This window comes from Rhinoderma darwinii, chromosome 1 (assembly GCF_050947455.1).
Source record: "Rhinoderma darwinii isolate aRhiDar2 chromosome 1, aRhiDar2.hap1, whole genome shotgun sequence".
In the NCBI taxonomy this organism is placed as follows: Eukaryota; Metazoa; Chordata; class Amphibia; order Anura; family Rhinodermatidae; genus Rhinoderma; species Rhinoderma darwinii.
In genome coordinates this window covers 477,176,711-477,201,348 of record NC_134687.1, presented here as the reverse complement: position 1 = coordinate 477,201,348, position 24,638 = coordinate 477,176,711, and the positions used below count along the sequence as shown (strand labels likewise).

The following is a 24,638-nucleotide window of genomic DNA, read 5'->3' as shown; positions in this document are numbered from 1 at the left end:
ATCCGAGTAAAACTGCTGAAACACTTTCAAAATCTGTCCTGTATCCGTCTCCAACTTCCCCCCTTCCCCTTTAATAGTGTGTATGTAATTATTCTCCCTCTGAGCCTGCGCCATCCTTGCCAACAGCCGTCCAGTAGTTTCCCCCTCCTCATAATATTGGCGTTTTAAAAACATCCTTTTGTTATCTGCCCTCTCCAACTGATGCTGTTTTAACAACCGCTTCGCCTCCACCCAATGCTTCAGTGTGTCTGGTGTGTTATCTACTATATGTAGCCTTTCTGTCTCCGTTACCCTTTCCAACAGCGCTTCTCCTAATTGTCTAGACCGTGTTTTTACTGCCGAAATGTGCTGGATGAACACCCCTCTCAGCCACGCCTTCATCGCGTCCCACAGTATCTCTTGCGGTACCGTTCCTGAGTTGAACTGAAAGTATTCCTTTATGAGGTCTAAAATTTGTTTATTATCTATCAGCTTCAGCCAAAAGGCATTGAGTTTCCAGCACCCTTGCCCCCGCCCTGTCCTCCCCTCCGTCTCTACCTTCATTAACAAAGGAGAATGATCTGATAACGCTCTTTGCAAGTATTCTATCTGGGCTATAAAGGGTACCGCTGCCGGAGAGCACAAGATTAGGTCTATCCTGGATAAAGACTGATATGTGGAAGACGCACAAGAATACTGATAGCTATTTGGATGTTTATCCCTCCATATGTCCCGCCAACCCATTTCAGCAACAAGATGGCCAAACGCTGTTAAACCTCCCCCTGTCATGCCGAATTTATCCATATTGGTATTCAATACTGCGTTAAAATCCCCCATCACTAGTAGCGGCACCTCCGGGTACCTAGCCAGTTCCTCCACCACTTTCTTGATACATCCGCTAGAAAATGGAGGGGGGACATACAACACCACCAACACACAAGTCCAATGATACATCGTACAGTGTACCCCCACATACCGCCCCTCCCCATCCTGGAAGGAGTCGTGACATATAAATGGCACTGCCCTATGTATGAGAAGACTCACCCCCCTTGAATATGTAGTATGGTAAGAATGAAAACTATGGCCTACCCAGGCCCTATGCAACATGGAAACTGAATCCCTAGTCATATGCGTCTCCTGTAATCCTATCACCCTCGACTCCTGTTTCCTAATAAAATCAAATATCGCCTGTCTTTTCCTGGCTTCCCGCAGGCCCCGTACATTCCAGGACAAACAATTAAGTGATCCCATCATCCCTCAACATATCCCAACACTTCCTTTCCTGTTCTCGTAATTGTACATATCCGACCGGCTGGGTCTTCTTTCCCTCCCTCCCCTCCCCCCCCCCCCGCAACCTCCCCCGTAAACCTACCCCTTTCCAAGGGTTGGGGCGACAGAACGTATCTGCCATTACCCATAACAAGCGTCGGCAGGTCAACTCCGCCCACCGTACATTCAACAATACCATAACTCGTTATGCACTTTTCCCGCGTAACTGACCATCCCTCCCGCTGCCATTTTCTTGCAAATAAACTACCATCCCTTCAACATATCGGTACCCCTCAATGTCCATAAACACGTTCCTCCTCTTCCGGTCTTCCGCGTTCACCGCAACCATGCCCTCCAGCTCCAAGTCCAAACATGACCAGAAACCCTCAATGCCATATCTTGCAACTTTTTACGACACCTGGTTCAGTCCCGCAACCCCAGCCTCCTTTTGTCAGCCGGTCCGTTCCGGATCAACGCCGTCCCTCTGCCGGTCTCAGCTGACTTTCATGGGTATCCAACCATCTAACCGCTTCTCTCGGTGTCTCGAAAAAGGAAGTTGTGCCCAGCGCCACCACTCTCAGACGGGCAGGATACATCATGGAATATTGCACTTGTAACGCCCTTAGGCGTCTCTTTATATCCATAAACTGTGATCTTTTCCGTTGTACTTCCATAGAGAAATCCGGGTAGAAGGACACTTTCACCCCATTAAAGGAGATGTCTTGACGTTCTCTAGCTTTCCTCAGGATCTTGTCTCTATCTTTATAATGTAGAATCTTTATCAGCACCGGTCTCGGCGGCCTTCCCGGAGGGCCAGGTCTGGTCGGCACCCTGTGCACTCTCTCCACCGCAAATAAAGGGGTCAATTCCTCTCTGCCAAATGTGTCCATCAGCCACTTTTCAAAGAAGTCATCCGGATTCGTTCCCTCCACTCTTTCCGGAACCCCCACAAGGCGAACGTTATTCCGTCTCAGCCGATTTTCCATATCGTCTGTCTTAGCCAGCAATGTCGCCACTGCCTGCGAGTGTGCATGCACATCCTGCTTTATGTGAGGAATCGCATCCTCCATGTCTGAGACTCTCCCTTCCACGGCAGTGGTGCGTTCCGCAACTTTCTGCAAATCATTCCTGAGCAGCAAAATGTCCTCCTTCAATCCACCCATCTGGCTTGCTAAGGTATTAAGGACCATAGAATTTTGCTTCACCGCTGCCAAAATGTCCTTTAGGGAGGGTTCCTCCTTCCTCACTCCACTTTTCCCTCCAGCACCTGGCTGATCCTGCATGGCGCCACTCATCTCCTCCTCCTCCTCCTCCTCCTCCTCACTTCTCATGTCCCCCGCCAAAGGAGAATACCTGGATCCATAAGATGGGCCTCCAGCTGCCTGCTCTCCAGCCGACTTTCGCTGCTGTGCAGCCGCCCCCCCTGCTCTCGGCGTGCGGGCCTTCCTTCTCCTCGGCGCCATCTTGAGCGCGGGACCCGGGACTCGCTGGCGGCGACTTCTGCTTCTTGGAGCGCGTCATTATGGCCGGGTACTCGTGCTCCTCCACCTCCAGACTCTGGTAAGACCCTGGGGAAGCTATTTTCCCCGAATTTTACGGGATATATGGACCTTATAGGATGAGTACAGCAGGAGCTCCGGTCACACACGTCCTCTCACATTCACCGCTAGGCCACGCCCCCGGTCACACCAAATATTGATTTAAATTTAAATTTTTCTTCTGTTCATTCACTTAGCATTTTGTTAATTGATAACAAAAACAATATTAACACTTCTATTTGTTAAAGCATTCTTAATTTGCAGGATTTTTCCACAACTGCCTAAAATTTTTGCACAGTACTCTAGTAAGTCTATTAATGCCATCATAAGTTTGATAAGAGTTCATGGAGCTGAATAAATCCCAAATGGGAAAGCTCTAAACTGAAAATAAAAAAAGTTATTTGTTCATGAATGCAGCAAATCTGAGAATCCTCTGATAATTCATGTGGATCGGGATATGATAATACGCATCTGGTAAACCGATTGTAGCCATGACAGCGTCTTTAGCAATGAGGGGAGTGGTGGAATGGATGGACTCCATCTTGAAGCATCTGTACCTTATGAACCGGTTTAAAAGTTGTAGGTTTAGGATAGTACGGTAACCTCTGCTTGATTTATTGACAAGGAATAGGCTTGAATAATGTCTCTTTTCCTTCTCATTGTCTGGAACTGGAGGAATCACATCCATTTGGAAAGGTTTTAAAACTCCTTTTTCTAACTCTATCTGAAGTCTTGAGGATGACTGACTGCTAATCACAAACTCTGGAGGCGGATAAATTACAAATACAATCTTGTAGCTTATTTGGAAGGTATTTAAGACCTAAGTAATTTGTCGCCACCCTTTGAAAAAAAATCTGAGATTTTGCCTCCTTCTCTTCTGGCGTCATTGCTTGTCCGGAGACTGGGATTGAAAAAAATATTCTTGCCTTTCTCGCCTTTAGGGTAGGCTCCATCTACCAGACTTTCTTTTTTATCCCTGAAGCTTTTTTGATTTCTAGGGGGACAAAAGGAATCCTACTTCTTACCCTCGGGGAAAATGTATTTTTATCCCAAAAACAAAATTCTGTTTTTTTTTTTTAAAGCTGGTTCAAACACATTATTGTCTTTCACATGGAATGCCGAAAGGCTCTGATTTGGAAATAGCATCTCCAGACCACACTTTTATTCATAAAGCTCTTCTATCAGAGTTTGTTAGAAGTGAGAACGGAATGACTTTGCAGAAGCATGTGCCATCAATGCCGTTGCCATCTTGAACAGGGAAATAGAGGAGAAGGTCTGATCTCTTGAATTCTTACCCTTTATATGGCTTTCTACTGGTCAGTACGGATATACATAGATTAGATATAGCCATAAGTGTTGTATAAATATTAGTCTTGCGTAAAGCTGATGTCATCTCCCATGCTCGCATAAGAAGGCTCTCATCCTTCCTATGCATGGGGTCCTTCAGTTGCGGTGAGTTTCCAAATGGCAGAGTGGTCTTCTTAGCAACTTTTATCTATCTGTGTATCAATCTTAGGAATTTCACTTCGATGGGTTCTTCTGAAACCTAATCTTGACAGAGGTCTGAATCTGAGGAGATTAAGTGTCTCTGTTTTAAAACCTGAATGGGCTTGAACTACAGCAGAGATAGAACTCTGAATATTTTTCCGAACCATTTGTCTTAATTCTTGTACCAAAGATGTTTTTTCGTCTTCAAGAATTTTTAGGTGCGTATCTGACACAAATGTTTCTTGTAACCAGGGGGAGCTTCTTGGAACACATTGTACATTTAGGGTATGTTCACATGACTTAGCAAAATACGTCTGAAATTACGGAGCTGTTTTCGCCTGAAAACAGCTCCTGATTTTCAGACGTTTTTGTAACTACTCACGTTTTTCGCTGCGTATTTTACGGACGTTATTGGAGCTGATTTTCAATGGAGTCAATGAAAAACGGCTCCAAAAACATCCCAAGAAGTGACATGCACTTCTTTGACGCGGGCGTCTTTTTACGCGCCGTCTTTTAACAGCGACGCGTACAATAACACCTTGTGGGAACAGAACATCGTAAAAGCCATTGAAAGCAATGGGCAGATGTTTGTAGGCGTAATGGAGCCATTTTTTCAGGAGTAATTCGAGGCGTGAAACGCCCGATTTACGTCTGAAAACAGTGCGTGTGAACATACCCTTACATTCCTAAGTTCTTTTTTGCAAAGGGTCCTTGTTTACCTAGTAGCAGAAGGTAGAGGATGGACTGATAAGTAAGAGCCCCATAAAATATACATAGGGACAAAAAAACTAATATCCAGAGCACTTTGTGGACTGGGGTCGTGCAGGGCTCTGCCAATTTAGAGAGGGAGGACTGTTCATTCTCAGGCAAAATGTCAAATAATAACATGCAGCAGGAAGTAATAAGGAAATATAGTACCTTAAATAGCAGACCCCCAGGATGAGAACTGTGACTTCAAGTTTCCTTTCAAGGGAAGCGTTAATCCGATGCGCTGCCCCACGCCACTGTCAGATTGTCACATCCACCAGAAGTGGGGCACACACATGGAAGGACTGGGCTGGGGAAGCGCTCAGAGAAGACTGGAGCCCAAACGCACAGCTAGTCTAACTTTAACCTCTTCAGGAGCGAAGAACAACAGCTCAGAGGACTTGATCTGAGAAACAGGTCATGTGGCAGATAACAGCGGAGGAAGTGCAATCAACCATCTGGCCCGGCATTGAGTATCAGAAGGGGGAATCCCTCGCTGTCTAAAATCCCCGACAAAACGTTTCTCTTATGTCCGCCCTATATCGATGGACAGTAAAACACTGGTGAAGGCAGAATGCGGAGAGGCTTTTAACCCTTCTCTTGTGTTTCAAGTCCCTATTAGGTCAAATTTGCAACAACCGTGGTGCTGTCATAGAGAAAAGTGGAGAAAACAAATGCAGCCTTAAATGGAGAATTGCATGATTGTATTCTGCCAAGATGTTTTACCTCTTTTCTGATGCCAATGCTGTGTCAATCCAGCTTAGTGCTGATCAGATGAGTCGTCTGACAATATGGTTTTTAGGGATTCACTGCCTAGGGTTTGCCAGGCAAAGAGGTCTGCCTCAGATTCCTCCGATCTTCAGCTCAATGATTAAATATTTTTTTTTCCACTATGCACATTGATAAATGTATGATCGCTGGGGCCCACTACTGGAACCTCCACCGATCTCTAGAACTTGGGTTCTGCATGATCGCAATGAGGAGAATTTTTAATGGAGAGGTAGTTTTTTCCCCAATCCAGCTCTGCAAAAGCCATGTATTCAAAATTGTACAGGAAAACGATTAAACAGTTCGGGGTGGAGCTCAAAGAGCGCCACTATATCTAAGATGGCCAACCAATGGTACCAAGAACAGCTGGTATATCTCACCATGGCAAATAGTCTGTAAGGGGCATTCTGGACCATAAACAATGGAACAATGAACAGAAAAGAAAAGAAGAATAAGTATGACCAGAGAAAAAGAAGAAGAAAAGGAGGGCAGAGAGAGAAGAAAAAAGGAAAGGGGGAGGAATGAAGTAGTGGAGGGTAGAAGAGGGGAATATCAGGGGGAAAAAGCATCTCACTCTATAAGGCCGCATTATAGTACAAGACTGTAGACATGGGGGTAAGCAGTGGAATAGGGTTTGGAACTCCGTAGATTCTCTAAATGCTATCCAAGGTTGCCAGATCCTAAGGAACTTTGTGCTGTCCCCAGTTTTCTCTGACAACTCCTCCATGCGATGTAGGCTCGACATCGGTTTGCCATTCAGCCATAGAAGGCACAAAAGTAGTGCGTCAGTGACGCATGATAAGTGAATATGCTGCTGTTAGGCTAGCGTCCACATGACAAAACATATTTTTACTGTTATCTGGATGGAAAGGCTTATAGGAACATTGTTTGGATCCAAATCAATAACCACTACCTAAATAAAAAAAAGTTGAAGAAAAGGGTAAAGTAGAAAATTCAAAGTAATAGCAAGAGAAGTAATATTTTGTTTCCTAAAATGTTTTTCTAAGCAAAAGTAGGTTTTAACCCTCATTTTTACATGCAGTACCAGTCAAGGACAGTAGTGGAAACAGGTCTAGCATTCTATAAAAACAATATTCAAAGAAAAAAGGCAAGTTATCTAGGTCTGAGGTTCTATATGAGCTGTGGTCATGATTATCATGATTGGGTGTCAATGCCTTTTTACTGGAGTGGGCCTCTAGTACTCTAGTATCTAAGGCTGCTCTTTTTGGACTTAATCTCCATAAGAGTACTGGAATAAAAACGTAAAGGAGTCCACATCTTGATCCAATGTCCTGAAAGAAATAAAAACCACTATTCGCCCTAGTGCCTGACAAAACAAAATACACATTATTAATATAAAACTAAGAACATCCTGATATTACATCCTGCTCCTGTGTGGTTACATTCATGTGAATTTATGTTTAAAATCGTAGCAGAGGTCTGTAATTCCTCATCAACGGACACGTAAAGCATACTGGATACGATTTCGACCCTTTCCCTTTTAATAAAAATTTAACGGGGAGCAATGGACGTTAAAAAAAATAATATCTATCTTGCTGGCCTCAGCAATTCTGGAGATCTCTATAGAACTTTTTAAAGCAGAGGTACTGGAACAATCGGTGCTGGCTGCCATTTCATCCCCAGAGTCCAGTAAAAGCTTACTGAGCAGCAAATGGATGTTGGAGATCACAGACAAGCTATATTATTATAAATGATAGCGCTAGCACACTGGAAAACGGATGGGATTCCTAAAAAGAACAGAACAATTTGAGCGAAGGCTGATCACTGTGACATCATGGCTCAGGTTTCTTAAAAGATGGATAACGCATGCCGAGAACTGTTTTATAGTGGATCCTGCCAGTCCCTAACTGATTCTACTGAAATAGAATAGCACAACAGACCGCCATGGGCATCAATAACCATGACAACAATGTAAAAAGAGCCTAAGGGGTCTCCATAATCTAGATAAATGGTCTAAACTCAAAACTTCATTTTCAGATGAACTTGGCGTCTTTAAATGTATCAGTTAGGAGCTAGTATAGTGGTGTAAAAGGGGTTATTTGGAGCAGCACATTATTATGAAATCAATACAGCACACCTGTTCAGGTGTCTCTTAAAGAGGCTCTGTCACCAGATTATAATTGTCCTATCTTCTACATAATCTGATTGGTGATGTAATGTAGATAACAGCAGTGTTTTTTATTTTAAAAAACGATCATTTTTGAGCAAGTTATGAGCTAGTTTAGATTTATGCTAATGACTCTCAATGGACAACTGGGCGTGTTTTTACTTTTTACCAAGTGGGCGTTGTACAGAGGAGTGTATGATGCTGACCAATCAGTGACCTAGACTTCTCATTGTTCCAGCCCAGCATGATCCACAGCACAGTGTGATTGTGCAGTAAAACAAGTAAACACGCCCAGTTGCTAAAAACACAATACACGTCCAGTTGGAAATAAGAGAAAACACGCCCAGTTGTCCATTAGAAAGGCTCATTTGCATAAATATAAAATTGCTCATAACTTAGCCAAAAATGATCGTTTTAAAAAAACAACAAACAAACGTTACTGTTATCTACATTGCAGCGCCGATCACATGCAATAGGAGATAGGGATTTGATAATCTTGTGACAGAGCCTCTTTAAACAGAATACTGCAAAGTGATCAGATCTGAGCCCTTGTTATAATGTGACACTTATTATTTTCTAGATGTTGTAACGTGGTGAACCAATGATTAAAAGTCTCCCCCTGTTTGTGTATAAAGGAGATCTGTCAATCATAGTGAGCGAGGCTGGAGAAGGCGAAGGGGAGCCACCCAGCAAACATTACTTCCAGAGCCGGGCACATAGCCATGGCAGCGACCCAGTGTTAGAGATATGCTTTCTGTAAAATGCGGTAGCGCTTGAGAGTTAAACATAACTGATTAGGATCATCAGACCTGTCACTAAGTCATGTAGCCCACAGTTAGGGCAACCTGATCTTAGTGACAGGTTCCCTTTAAAACAACATGTCTTTAGGGTACCCAGATCATTTTATACACATATATCACAAACACACTGAAAGGCATTATTTCTAGTAGTAAGTAAACCAATAGTTTGTAAGGAAACCTCCAATAAATATAGATATTATACTATGTTATATGGTTTATTAGACCTTATCAGACCAGAGAAAGGAGTTAGAAAGTTACCTCCCCACCGCCAGGACTGCTAGTATTACAACCGCGTTGGAAAACTGCTTCAAACTTCTTTGGACGACAATACCATCTATGACCAGTCCTGTGTAATATGGACTAAATATGTCTCCTGTGGTAAAGGAAAACTGCATTTGTCAACTGACAACTAGCCCCTTCACAAATAAGAGGCTTCAGTTTATGGACCTGGCTGTGAAAACACTTTTTTTTAGAGCAATTCCACCTTGAATTAATTCATACACGGATGCCAATGGTAATGCAGAAAAAAATCATGCTTTTCCATGGTCCAAAACTAAACCCTGATCTAGAATCATTATTCAATTAAAGGGCTAAATTTATGCCCAGGCTGGGTAAAGCCTTTTCCCCTTTTGTGTGGGGGAAGGGAAGCGACAGCCCCTCTAGATGCCACAAACCCCTCTAGATATCTCCTTTTTTCACTTCAACATACTAGAACTTGAGGCAACTTATGGTATGGAACTTGCATAGTGAATTGCAATTCCGGTTGGAATTTCTCCTTAAAAATAAAAATAAAAATTCAAATGAACGGTAATACAGTATAATGATAAGTGAATAGTCGGCAAAGCATTGACTAGTAGGAAATACGAGAAACGTATGGCCACCTTTAAACAACATTTTATAGAGAACATATACAATTTACATAAATCTATGTCAATATAATGTATTATCTTGCATTGATCATAAGAAGTCTGTAGAACATCATTCACAATTCTGTAGCCTTCTGAGCTGAAATCTCTCAGTATACCTTGCTGACTCAGGGGTGTAGCTATTGGGGGGGGGGGCCGGGTGGTAGCAGTTGCACCTGGGAACTGATGCCTTAAGGGGAATGTGTCGCGAATTAAAACAATTTTTAAGTGAGTTACTAATTTTTATTCTTTTTTTTGGTGTATTATTTTTTTTTCTTCCACAAGGTGAGAAGTATTAAAAATTAAATAATTTTACATGTTTTCCTATGGTGGCCACCAGAGGGAGCACCCTCCCAGAATTACAGAAAGGGGAATAAGGCAAAGCAACCTGAGTTACAGCTGCTGTAAATGTGGGAGGGAGACACCCCCTCTCTATAGTTGGCTACAAGCCAGGAAGAGGTGTCTTCAAATTGCTAAGCATTGTCCGGCTCCCATTTTGGAGTGCTTTTACATTGGTAGCTGGCAGCAGCTACAGGACACACCAAAAGGCTGAGAATGATAAAAGTCAAGAGGGAAGACCCTGTGGTGAATAACTTTTCAGTTGACCGTTTCACACGGCATATATTTGACAAGTTTTTTGACGCATTTTCCGCACCGGAAAACGCGTAAAAAAACTGCTTGATTAAGCCTTCCATTTACATCAATGGGAAAGCGAGCCGTTAGTACATACAAAGCGCTTTTTTAATAGAGCGTCTTTAAAAAACGCGTTGCGGAAAAAAAGTGTCAGGTCCATTCTTTGGCACATAAAATGCGCCAAATATTCCTATAGTCAATGGGAGTTCGAATTATGTGACCAAAAAAACGTACAAAATGCATAAAAAAACACGCGCGAAAAGTGCATAAAACAACGCTTGAGAAGCGTCCCATTCACATCAATGGGAAAGCGCGCCGTTGGTACATACAACGCGCTTTTTTACGCAAACGTTTTTTAAAAATGCGTTGCTGAAAAAACGAAGCGTCGGGTCAATTCTTTGGCACGTAAAATGCGGCAAATGTTCCCATAGTCAATGGGAGTCCTAATTACTCGCCAAAAACGCGCAAAAAGCGTTCACAAAATGCATCACAACATGTGTAAAAAAACGTTTGCTTAAACTTCCCATTTACATCAATGGGAAAGCGAGCCGTTAGTACATACAACGCGCTTTTGTACGCGATCGTTTTACTAGAAAACAGTTGCGTAAAAAAGTAGTGTCAGTTCAATTCTTTAGTGCGTAAAACGCACCAGATGTTCCCATGATCAATGAAAGTCCTAATTACGCACCAAAAAATGTGCAAAAGCGCTCACAAAACGCGTAAAAAAACACGCAAAAAAGCCTGTATTTTAAAAAGTGCTTCACAAGTAACGCTGGTGTATTTGACACGTTTGCACGTCATTTTTTTTTGGTGCCGTGTGAACATGCCCTAAGGCAGGGGCGTAACTAGGAAACACTGGGCCCCATAGCAAACTTTTGACTGGGCCCCCCTCCCCTGGGTGCCACAGGGGGCAATGCTGGAGGCATTATACTGTGGGGACAGCTATGGGGGCATTATACGGTGTGGACAGCTATCGGGAAGAGCCGGGTACGATTCAATACCCGACCATCTGTAGTGATGGTCAGGCACCCGGGCAGCCACAGGCCGGTATTATTAGGCTGGGAAGGTCCCCCCCCATTTTCATAACCAGCCAGATACAACATAGCAGCAGCAGCCTAGCATTACCAGGGTGGGAAAGGCCACGGTTTTTGGCCCTTCCCAGCCTAGTAATACAAGCCTGCAGCCGCCCCAGTGTCTGACCATCACTACAGATGGTCGGGTACTGGACCGTACCCGGCTCTTCCCGATACTCCTGGTGGCGGTGGGTACCGAGGTAATAATGGGAGTTTAGTGCTAGCCTAAAAAAACTTACACTCACCTACAGCAGTCTTCTGTCTTCTCCCCTGCGCCGCAATAGAAACTAGATGTCAATGAACTGTAGTTCCTATTGTGGCGCACGAGACCTAGAGATGAGCCAGAAATATTAATAGTTATTAATAATTCTGGCGCATCCTGGAGGTCCCATGTACCAGAAAAAGCTAATGCAGGGACTCCTAAAGTGACAGAGTACCTGCATTAGCTATGTGACCAGGCTACTAGTCAGTGACCTACTTTCAATGTGACTGCTGGTAACCCAGTCACATTGAACTCTCCATTGATAAGAAATTGATGGCCTATCCTCAGGATAGGCCATGAATATCTGATTAGTGGGGGTCCGACTCCCGCCACCCCTGCCGATCAGCTGCTTTGAAGGATCAGCGGCGCTCGTACACCGCTGCTCCTTCATTCCTTGCTTTTACTGTGAATCGCCATGTAGCTATATGATGATTCACAGTAGGAGCAAGGACTGAAGGGGAAGCAGCAGCGCGCTAATGCCGCTGATCCTTCAAAGCCACCGATCAGCTGTTTTGAAGGATCAGCGGCGCTCATACGTTGCTGCTCCTTCATTCCTTGTTCCTACTGTGTAGCATCAGTTCACTTTATTACAGCAGTCTCCCATTCATGTGAATGGGAGAAGGCTGTAATACTGTGAAACGCCGCTACACGGCGATTTACAGTAGGAGCAAGGAATGAAGGAGCAGCGTCGTACGAGCACCGCTGTTCCTTCAAAACAAATTAATTGCCGGACGGTCCTGCATTCACAGCGAATGGTACCCGGCAATTCGTTTGAATTAGCCATTGCAGGAGCTGCCGCTCTTCAATGAAATGGCGCCCTTCCCTCTTGGAAGCGAGGGTTGCTGTGAACTCTGCATGCCACAGAGCATGCGCAGTTCACAGTCAGAAGGTCACCAGCATAGGAGATAGGGTCGGCTCCTGTCCCTAGTCTCCTATGCTCAGGGTATGCCGTATTGCACCTGTGTATGTGTCGTGAAGAGTTAATTTAATTTACCATTTAACCCCTTAGTGACCACCAATATGCCTTTTCACAGCGGCCCAGTCTAAGTCCTACACGGGTGTCCCGTGCAGGCTGGAGCCGGGGTTTGGCTGTCTGATGACAGCTGGGCTCCTGCTCCAACGCTCCTGTTAAATGCCGCGGGCAATAGAGAACGCGGCATTTAACTTGTTTACAGAGGGAATGAGCTCCCTCTGTCACCCATCGGCGGCCCGCAAATGCAATTTCGGGTCTCTGATTGGGTGTCATGGCAACCGGGGGCCTAATAAAAGCCCCCATGTCTTCCCTGGGCATATGCCTATTAGGACATGCTAGAGGCACGTCCTAATAGATTGCCTGTCGATTCACACTAAGTATACCAAAGCATTATAGCAGCGATCTGAAAATCGCATGGTAAAGTCCCCTAGTGGGACTAAAAAAAAAGAAGTAATTAATGTGAAATAAAAATGATAGTAAAAAAATAAATAAAACCATCTTATCCATAAAAAGTGGATTTATTTAGTAAAAGTGTAAAAAATAAATAAAAGTACACATATATGGTATCGCCGCGACCGTAATGACTCAATTAAAAAAGTTTTTCCCATTGCCCCCCCAAAAAGGCATAATAAAAATCAATAAGTCCCAGGTACCCCAAAACAGTACCAATCAAAACTACGTCTCGTCCCGCAAAAAACAAGCCCAAAAAATCACTACATTGACGGAAAAATAAAAACATTACGGCTACTGGAAAGAGACGATGCAAAAAGTACAACTAATCCCGCAAAAAACAAGTCCTCATACAGCTATGTCCACAGAAAAATAAAAAAGTTATAGCTCTTTGAATGCGACTATAGAAAAACAAAAAAAATAGTTTGGTCATTAGGACTTAAAATAGGCTGGTCACTAAGGGGTTAAAGTTATTTAAAAAAACTGGACCAATCCCTAGATATTACCTTTTGATACCTCATATGGCGCCCCCTGCTGTTTACTATCTCCACTGCTCTGCACGTCCTTCCGGCGATGTTCTCATGCATGTGCAGCCTCTCCTAGTGTGCGGCCAGATCTAGAGAGTACCTAGTGTTCTTTGCTGAGCCTCCTTGACTCACGTCATAGCGTTGAGAAAGCTGTGAATGCGTATTTGAAAAATCTTCCCTGTAGTGCTTCAGCAGGGAATTCATGTGTGCCTCCAGAAGATACCTCCTCCTCTGAGTGGCTTGCAGCACTTTTCAACGGGGGATTAAAATATGAAAGATTAATATTAGAAGGTATGCTGGAAACAGATATACGTGTGAGGAAACATACTATTTATAAAGAAAATAGGAGGGTTTGGGAGAAAATTCGGTGGTGGGATAACCAGTATAAAAAAAAAAAAAACTCAGCCATTATACTGCCCTGTGGATCATAGCTCTAGTAAAATCTACAGACATAATAGTGCACATGATCGTCTTTTTCTACTCTGGTTCCGGTCTGTCTCAGCCACATCTTTGTTCCCTCATCTGGCCTTCTCCACTCTACAGCAACGTTGCTCAGTGCAAGCCGACGCAGCCTCGAGATGTGAGGCTTGTAACGTCCGCGGTCGCAGACCACAGACACCTATCTTCCTGCAGACGTTGCCTTCCTCAGAGATAAAGCACATGCGGCCGTCCTGTCCTGCAGTGACCAGTAGGGTGCACGCTCGAGCTCAATCCCGGCCTCAATGAGCCAGAGCGCACACGTTTTAGATTTGAGCTTATTGCACCCAGATCACCGTGGACTATAAGAAGGGACCTGCCCCTTCCTGCATTGCCTGAGCGTTGTTTGTACCTACCCGTGTCTGTCTCTGCAAATGATCCCTTGAGTGTTTTCCAGTTCCAGTGTTCCCGTTCCTGCTATCTGTAGCCTGTATCCCGTGCTATCTTGTTCCAGTGCCGTGTAGAGTTGGAGTCGTGTTGTGCTGTATACTACGCCTGTCTTGTTACACCATGCCTGGTGTCTGCCTGCTGCCAAGGTCCCATCCAATCCTATCCTGCTACTGTCTGAAGTTACCACAGGTACACCTATACGAACTATAGACTTTGACTTGTATTCTGTTGGCCAGCTGCCATACCGTCAAGACGGTACTGCTCAGTGGATCCACAATACCCACAGATCGTGACCGTACGCTCAGGCCACAATCTACAGGTCCAAATGCCAAACAGAAATTCTACACAAACCTTTGTTTGCCTTGCACACTACTCTTCATAGTCTACGGCCAACATCCACGTATTCCTCTCCCTGTATCTGCTTTGTCCCAGGTGCCTGCAGCTGACTCTGCATTCCGGGTCTTTCTACAGATCTGGCAGCAAACCCGATCCTCTATTCTGCAAGCAGTCGACCGCATGAAGCGAAAGGCAGAGACGAGGAGAAGAGAGCCGCCTCATTTTCTTCCGGGTACCAAGTTCTGCCTGTCCTCCAGAAATATTCGGCTGAGGGTGCCATCATGCAAGTTTGCTACCAGGTTCCTCGGACCCTTTGAGATCTTGCAGCAGATCAACCCTGTCTCCTACAAGCTTCGGCTGCCTCCTACCCTCAAGATCCCTAACTCCTTCCATGTCTCCCTCCTGAAGCCTGTGGTCCTGAACCGCTACACCAGGATTCCTAGTCCTGCAGTTGCTCCCAGCGGTTCATCGGATATATTAGGGGTTAAGGAGATCCTGGACACCAAGAGAGTAGGAGGAAGTACTTTATATTTGGTGAATTGGAGGGGGTTTGGTCCAGAGGAGAGGTCCTGGGAGCCACAGGAGAACCTCAATGCCCCTACCGTCCTGAAAAGGTTTCTCTCCCGCTCTGGTCCCAAGAGGAGAGGGCGAAAGAGGGGGGAAATTGTAACATCCGCGGTCGCAGACTCCTATCTTCCTGCAGACGTCGTCCTCCTCAGAGGTGCCAGCACATGCGGCTGTCCTGTCCTGCAGTGACCACTAGGGTGGGCGCTCTAGTGCATTCCCGGCCTCACTGAGCCAGAGCACACACATGTTTTAGATTTGATCTGATTGCTCCCAGATCACCCTGGACTATAAGAAGGGTTCTGCCCCTTCCTGCATTGCCTGAGCGTTGTTTGTACCTACCTGTGTCTGATCCCTTGAGTGTTTTACAGTTCCAGTGTTTCCGTTCCTGCTACCTGTACCCTGTATCCTATGCTATATTGTTCCAGTGCTGTGTAGAGTTGGAGTCGTATTGTGCTGTATACTACGCCTGTCTTGTTACACCACGCCTGGTGTCTGCCTGCTGCCAAGGTCCCATCCAAGCCTATCCTGCTACTGTCTGAAGTTACCACAGGTACACCTATACAAACTATAGACTTTGTCTTGTATCCTGTTGGCCAGCTGCCATACCGTCAAGGCGGTACGGCCCAGTGGGTCCACAATACCCACAGATCGTGACAGGGCTGCTGTAATGGTTGTGGTCGTGGACTGCCGGCATCACTTACCCTCCAGCGACCGCAGACCAATGAACTCCAGCTGGCAACTCCCTCCTCGGAAACACCTGGAGTGCTTCTTTAACTTTCTTTATCACTGGAGTGCTTCTTTAACTTTCAGCATAATGCTCCTCACCCAATAGCCAAGTTGTGGCATGCCGGAGAACTACACTGCATTGAATTTATGATAGACAACACCACCCCACGTCCATACACCTTTAACGCTCTGAGACCAAATAAAAATAAAAAAAATAAAAAATGTATATGTTTAACGTGCATCTGTTTTTTTTATTGGTCTACTAAGACATACCTTTTATTTTAGTGGTATACTAACGTATACCGGCCAGATAGGGTACTGTTTAAGCCTTCATCTGACAATGGAGCCCATTCAAAACGTGTATTTTGGGAGCTTTCCCAATATACACACTAAACGTAAACAAAAACCTTGATGTGAACAGCCCCTAAGCTGTTAAGGATGTATCTGACAACAACCTTGTTAAATGCTTCCAATGATGACTAACAGAATTGTGAATGTAGCTCTGGACTATAATACAGATTCTAAGTCAGGATCAATTAAAATTAGGAATTCAATGTATTTGCAAAATTACTCAACTTTTTATGTAGATTAGTGCTATATATTAACTGTAAAATATTAGTGGATGCTACCTTTAAGTCTAAAAAAAAAAGGCAATAAAGAAAGATGATCTATAACAAAGCCAGTGTAATGGCAAGTTTTAATAACATACCTGAAATAACAAAATATTTTAACAGATTAAGGGGATTATGGAAAATTATCTGAATGACTCCCAATAAGGACCAGTTCACGAAGCAGTTGAGAACTGCACCACTATTGCAAAAAAACATACTTTTCTTTGGGGGGTGTTAAAGAAATTGCATTGCATTCATATTTTTATGTAAAAAGAAGTCACTTATTGATATACTTTAATTTAAAATTCGGTACTAAATGGTGCAGTTCAAACCCAGTGAACTGTTCCCGGAAGTCCTGGAACTTTTCTAATATTGATGACGCGCTGACACGGGCTTGCTTCATGTGCTGTTCGTGTCGGCGTGTTATCAATGACATGACCGCAAGTGGCTGTCACACTGCCTATTGCTGGAGTCCCCAAGCAGAGTATCAGCTAGCGCTTGGCTCGGGACTCCAGCACTGCTCCCAACATTTCGTCAGTGACTTCAGGGGTTTCCTATAGCTGGAGTTCCCGAGCAGAGCATCAGCTGATGTTCTGCCTGGAGACTCCAGCACTGCTGCCAACGTCACTGTCCATATATGTGAAAGGAAAAAACAACGGGAGAAGAGGACAAATGGCTCTCCTCTAAGGTAATACTGTTTGATGTGAAAAGGAATAGAACAATGCATGGTGAGCTGTTAGGGTATGTTCACACGCTAGACTAAAAACGTCTGAAAATACGGAGCGGTTTTCAATAGAGTCAATGAGAAACGGCTCCAAAAACGTCCCAAGAAGTGTCCTGTACTTCTTTTTCGCGGCCGTTTTTTTACACGCCCATTTTTTTAAACAGCCCCGTAAAAAAAACGGCCCATCTGAACAGAACACTGTTTTTCCCATTGCAATCAATGTTTGGAGGCGTTCTGCTTCCGATTTTTCAGCCGTTTTTCGGCCGAAAATAGCCTTTGTGAACATACCCTAAGGCTGGGTTCACACGACCTATTTTCAGAAGTAAACGAGGCGTTTTACGCCTCGAATTACGTCTGAAAATACGGCTCCAATACGTCGGCAAACATCTGCCCATTCATTTCAATGGGTTTGCCGACGTACTGTGCTGACGACCTGTCATTTACGCGTCGCTGTCAAAAGAGGGCGCGTAAAATAACAGCCTCGTCAAAAGAAGTGCAGGACACTTCTTGAGACGTAATTTGAGCAGTTTTTCATTGATTCAAATGAAGAACAGCTCCAAATTACGACCGTAATTGACGCCTCGCAAAACGCGAGCACATGCAATTACGTCTGAAATTACGGAGCTGTTTTCTACTGAAAACAGCTCCGTAATTTCAGACGTAAATGCAGTTATCGTGTGCACATACCCTTAGACTCACCTCGTGTTGTGCAAGAATAGGCACAACACTACTGCTTTGCATCAATGAAAAAAAAGATCTTTCTTATTGATGCCGGCTGCCACCCACTACTATCCCATGGGCGAAGTCCACATTGCCCGGGGAGAAGGGACAATATAATAGGACAAAATGACAAAAACAGTATGAGAACCAGGAAGGCAAGGATGACAAACCATAGATTTCATTTTGAAACACAATATCTTTTCCTTCCAAAAGAAAATATATAGGCAAATCAGATGGACTGCGATGGGTAGCCGTTTCGCACCCAGTTTTGCAAATATATATATATATGGGACAATTCGAAAAAAACTTTCATCCACACAAATATTATTTTTAGTAACAATATTCTATACTATAAGAGATATATAGATGATCTCTTCTTCTTGCGGAATGGGAGTAAAGAAGTGGCGACTAATTTTGTCACTTTCCTTAATTCCAATGATTGGGGTTTACATTTCACAATGAACCTATAAGATGCTATAATAGATCTTTTGGACCTCACTCTCTTGATTGAAAATAATGGGATTAGAAGTAGAATGCACTTTAAGGACGTAGATTTTAACAGCTACATACATTTCTCCAGTGCACATTACAAGCCTTGGCTGACAAATGTCCCAAATAACCAATTCAAACGGATTAGAAAAAAATTGTAGCTCCCTGAAGGTGTTCCGACAACAGGCAAACATTCTCAAAAACAGAGAAAAACTATCCACAACAGTTAGTGTAGTCAGCCTATTACAAATCATTACTGATACCACAAAGACAATTATTGCATAAACAAAAAGGATAGTACCATACCACTCACCAATAAAAGAAAATGTTATTACCGACTTTAACAATGGACCCAAGACCCTGAGAAACATTTTAACTAGATATTGGGGAATTTTAACAAACAATCCAGTTTTAAAGAGACTTCTAGGGTATGTTCACACGGCAACGCCAATTACGTCTGAAATTACGGAGCTGTTTTCAGGCTCCTGAATTTCAGACGTAATTGCAAGTACTTGCGTTTTTCCCGGCATCCATTACGGACGTAATTGGAGCTGTTTTTCAATGGAGTCAATGAAAAACGGCTCAAATTCTGTTCCAAGAAGTGACATGCACTTCTTTGAGGCGGCCGTCTTTTTACACGCCGTCTTTTGACAGCGGCGCGTAAAAAAAAGCCCGTCAGCACAGAACACCGTAAGACCCATTGAATTCAATGGGCAGATGTTTGCAGACGGTTTGGAGCCGTTTTTTCGGGCGTAATTCGAGGCGTAAAACGCCTGAATTACGTCCATAAATAGGGCTTGTGAACATACCCTAACCAAGTAAACCTAGTTTCACTTACAGAAGGGGTAGGAATATTAAAAGCATTGTTGCCCCCAGTAGGTTCAGAGATAATATCCCAAAGGAAGAATCTGTGATTAAAATAATAGGGTCAGATAGGTGTAACATTGCTAGATGTCAGTGCTGTGATAACATCCAACACAGACAACGGACATTGAAATGCAACATAACATGGGAAATATTCCCGATAAAACAATTTTTGAATTGCTCCTCTAATTATGTAGCGTACCTCCTTGAGTGTGACTGCGGGTTACAGTATATAGGACGAACCAAAAATGTTGAGAACAAGGATCAATAAACATAGGTCGAACATTAATAATAATTTTTTAAAACAGTGTCTCCAGGCATCTACATCAACACCATGGGGGTCATTTTGATGTTAACCCCTTGCCGCACCTGAACGCATCGGTACTTCCTGCATTGCAGTGCTTTAAGGCATCGGGACGTACTGGTGCGTCCTGGCAAAAACTATCACCATGTCAAAGGACAGGGTGACCGAACTGTGCCATCAACTGTTTATGACAGTTGATCGGCACAGTAAAACGGCAGGGGACCAATCACAGCGGTCCCGCGCCGGCTATCGCTGTGATTGGTCAGTCACAGCAGGCTGACCAATCACAGCTCCTTGTGAATGTGTATCTGATGGCGCTGGCTCAGCTTCTAAGGGGCCCGCTCACCTCCTCCGCTGACCGGGGGGATACCCACCTAACGACTTCTACTGGCCCCCCTCCTTCTATGGAACGGACCCTGGCTGAGTTATGGGAGATGGTGAGGGCACTGCGAACGAAATCAGATTTGGATGCTCGCCTAGCCCGACTGGAAGAGAAATATGACCGGGCCATAGGGGTGGTGACCCAGGACTTACGCACGGGTAGACGCATTGGAGCGCTAGAACTCTGTTCACACGACGGACATTTCGGTCCTCTCTCAGTCTATGGACACCCAATCGACTCAAATGAGGGACTTCTCCCTGCACCTGGACGACGTGGAGAACAGGGGGAGACAGAACAACTTAAAGCTGAGGGGCATTTCAGAATATGTACCGCCTGAGGAGCTATACGAGGTCGTCACCCATATCTTCAACAAGCTCATGGACAGACCACAAGATTTGGCCATTGAAATGGATAGGGTACATCGCTTGGCAGGCCCACGGAACAGGGAAAGTAATCGTCCCCGAGATGTCATCTGCAGGGTGCACTTTTATAAACAAAAAGAGGACATTGCACGGCGAGTTTGGGAGCGGGGGGCCATTCCTTTCCAGGGTGCGGAGGTGACCATTTTGCCGGATGTCTCAAGGCTGACCCTACATATGTGCAGGGTGATACACCCTCTGCTGGAGGCAACTAAAGAAGCAGGCGCTTCCTACAGATGGGGCCATCCTTTCCACGTCATCCTCCGCCGAAAGGGGCACTCCTTTGCTGTCCGCTCTCCGGACGATCTGGAAGCAGCCTTCCGTTTCCTCAAAATCTCCCGTGCGCCTCCCAGACTGGACGGAGCCGCCGCCGTCGCTCTTCCCCAGGGGGGCCTGTACCCGGATTCTGTGCGCCCTTCTCGGCTTCCTCCTAGAGACGGTCCTCGTGAGCAGCGGGCATCTGGACGGCACTCGCCCCGAAGAAATTGATCGGCCAGCGGCCAAAAGGCTAATCTATCATTGTACACATGAGGATATCACTGGGGGGCTGTTTGTTATGAGTGTCTAACCCCCTGCCTTTTCTCCTCAGGTTTGCTCTCAGGTTTTGTGGGAGGGAGTGTTGCCAGGCCAAAGGGGAATTTAGGTGGGCCAGGGGGTCTAGTCTGTGAGGTCTGGGGGATTGTCTCAGGGAACCTTTTTCCCCATCATACTGCGCTGCGGTGGGAGGTCAGGAACCTACATACACCCGTTACAGTAATTCGGCCGAGTCCGGGGTTCCGGCCTGTTCTTAATTGGGCTTAAACAACCTTGGTCCCAATTAGTGGCGAGTCTCAGGGAGTTCACCTCTTCACGCCGCTGTCCTTCTAGGTTCCCCACTAGGTTTCCGCGCTGTCTTGTCGTTTTCAGGGGGTGTTTTCTCCCGGGCCCGACATAACACGAGAAGTATTGTTTAGGGGTTTTGTACTCTGCTGTAAGTGGGATGCTAGTGTAATGATGGGGGTAAGGAAACAGACAAGTGAGCCCTAATCTACCCGCCACTCAGTCCCTGCCTACTTGCAACGACCCGCCCTAGGCGACGGGGTACAACTTGGCGACGGTTCCTACGCTCAATAAGTGCACGACAGACAAACAGACAAGCGTACACTGAAGCAAGGGAAAAGGGGCAGTGCCCACGGCAACACCGAGAGCAACAAGAGTGGTGAACGAGCCGAGTCAAACCAGGAGTGTACGAGGTACCAAACGCAGAGCAGGGGAGTAGTGAACAAGCCGAGTCAAACCAGGAGTGTACGAGGTACCAAACGCAGAGCAGGAGAGTAGTCAGTAAGCCAGGGTCAATATGAAGCAGGGTCAAATAGTTCAAGAAGCTGCAGCAGGGCCAGGAAACAAAACGAGAAGAATCACAAGCAAGGAGGAACAGGAAAGGCAGGTATAAATAGACAGAGGGCAGGAGCTAGCTCCGTCTGGCCAGGCTGTGATGGGCTCTCCCACTCCTAAGCCTGCCATCCTGAGTGGTGGAAGATGGAGTCAGTCTCACAGACATAGAAGCAGGTGCAGACTGATTACCTATGGGCGTAGATACAGAAGCTGTGCCTGGCAGATCCTTAACAGCTAGTGTCCCTTTTCTTGGCTCTTCCCCCTCTCTATGGGGGTAGCCGTCTCTTTCCCCGCCTTTCTCCCCCTTTTTGTTTTCCTACTGTGGCTCCACATGTCTAACATTACGGTTGTTTCCCTGAATGCACAGGGTCTGAACGTTCCAGAGAAGAGATCCTCCATCCTCCGTCTTCTATGGAAAAAGAAAGCGCATGTGGTGTTCCTCCATGAAACTCACTTCCGGGCGGACAGCGTTCCACGGTTGACGGACTCTCACTACACTGAGGGGTATCACAGTACCTCACCGGACTCCAAGACCAAGGGGGTCTCTATCTTGATCTCTCGTTCTCTTCCGTGGGAGCACGTGGAGACTCGCACAGATGGAGCGGGACTGTATATCTTCGTGAAGGGTAGGTTGGCTAACACACTGTTCACATTGGCCACATGCTATCTCCCCAACACCAGTCAGGTCGCCTTTTTTGAAGGGGTCCTGACGGAGTTGGATGGTTTTTTGGAAGGCACTCTCATACTAGGGGGGGCCTGAACCTTACATTAGACCCGACTATAGACTCCTCACGCGGACACTCGTCGTTACCCAGGTCGGCACACCGCCGGGTGCGTCGGTTGTTACATGAACCCCAATTGATAGACGCGTGGCGGCTTATGCATCCGACAACACCTTCTTTTCGGCCCCCCACAACACATACACCAGACTAGACTACTTCTTCCTGCGCCACTCCCATCTCTCCAACCTCTCCTCAGTCTCAATAGATAACATAACCTTCTCGGACCACGCCCTCATTACACTCTCTCTTTGTCTCCCTGCAGCCTACCCTCGCTCCTGGCAGTGGCGGTTGAATGACTCGCTCCTGCAGGACCCGACGGTAATTTCAGAAATACACAGGGACCTAAGGGAGTATTTTTCTACGAATGTATCTCCAGATGTCAGTCCGCTCAGTGTTTGGGAGGCACATAAGTGCGTGATCCGAGGAGCCTTCATCCGGATCGGATCTAGACTTAAAAGGGAGCGGACGGCCCACTTGAGTGAACTGTTATCTCGTATACACCTCCTCGAGCAGTCCCACAAGGCTTCCTTGGACCGGGTGATGGGGCGGAGCTGGGGCAGTTGCGTGTTCAGGTCCGTTCTCTTTGTCTTGCTAAGGCTAGGGCCTCCCTAGTAAAGTGTAGACGACATTTCTACGAATTCAGTAACAAACCAGGTAGGACTTTGGCACGGACACTGCGGAAAACTAGGTCACGTACCTATGTCCCCCAGGTACAGGTTCCTGGAGCTGGGGGATTGCACCACCCCAGGACATCTCGGAAGCCTTCCTGGCGTACTACCACTCACTCTACAATCTCCCGCGGACCTCTCCCTCCGCAGATGGGGGAACTAGACGGGAGCAGATGGAGGCATATCTCCGCTCCTCGGGGATGAAAAATATCCCGCAGGAAGCTCTAGCGGCTCTGGAAGAGCCGATTTCGCCAGAGGAGTGGTCCTGGGCCCTGAAGGATTCTCCGGTGGGGAAGGCGCCGAGCCCGGATGGGCTCCCTATTCAATACTACAAGGTCTGTTCAGATCTTCTCGCACCTCATTTCCTGCAGCCATATAACTCTCACACAGACGGGTGCTCTCTCCCCCAGGACGCCCTGTGGGCATACATTATGGTTATACCCAAAGAAGGAAAGGACCCCACCAGCTGCCAAAACTACCGCCCCATTTCACTGCTTAATGTAGACCTCAAGCTGTTTGCAAAAATCTTGGCCCATAGGCTCACGCCCCTCCTCCACAGTGTGATCCACTACGACCAGGTGGGCTTCATGCCCCTTAGGGAAGCCAGGGATAACACCACTAGGGCAATTAATCTGATTTATCACTCGGCTGCCTCGTCTCTGCCCACGCTACTGCTGTCCACGGACGCGGAGAAGGCCTTTGACAGGGTAGACTGGGGGACTTCATGTCGACCACTTTGCGGCACATTGGGCTGGGTTCCCACATGATGCAATGGATTTCGAGCCTCTACTCATATCCTTCAGCCAGGGTTAAGGTTAACGGTACCTTTTCCGCTCTCTATCTCCAACGGTACGCGGCAGAGATGCCCCCTGTTGCCCTTGATTTTTATTTTGTGCCTGGAGGCCTTCCTTTGTCGGGTTCGCTCAAACCCAGACATAGCGGGTGTATCAGTGGGTGGAAGATCCCATAAAGTGGCTGCGTATGCGGACGACCTTCTGTTCTTCCTCACTGCGCCCAGGATCTCATTGCCCAACCTCATGGCGGAGATGAGTAGATACTCAAAACTGTCAAATTTCAAAATTAAAGGGGTTGTCCGAGATACCAAAATGTTTTCAAAAACTCTGTCATACATTACCCCTTATACAGACAACCTAAATAAAGCATTATTTTAAAAAAAAATTCTACTTAGCACATTTCTTCTTTGAATTTAGCACAGTTTGTTTACATGCAGTTCAGCTCTGGTTTGTTGATCTTTCCTAGTTATG

General features: G+C 45.7%; 1 protein-coding gene across 2 annotated transcripts in view; it reads right to left on the bottom strand.

The window, feature by feature from the left end:
- Positions 1-24,638, bottom strand: part of ABCB9 (ATP binding cassette subfamily B member 9) — a 137,988-nt gene that overhangs the window by 88,469 nt on the left and 24,881 nt on the right. For both annotated transcript variants that reach the window (XM_075834099.1, XM_075834100.1), the window contains exon 3: positions 8,976-9,090. In XM_075834099.1, the coding sequence (XP_075690214.1) occupies positions 8,976-9,090 (115 nt within the window). The remainder of the gene's footprint in view (positions 1-8,975; positions 9,091-24,638) is intronic.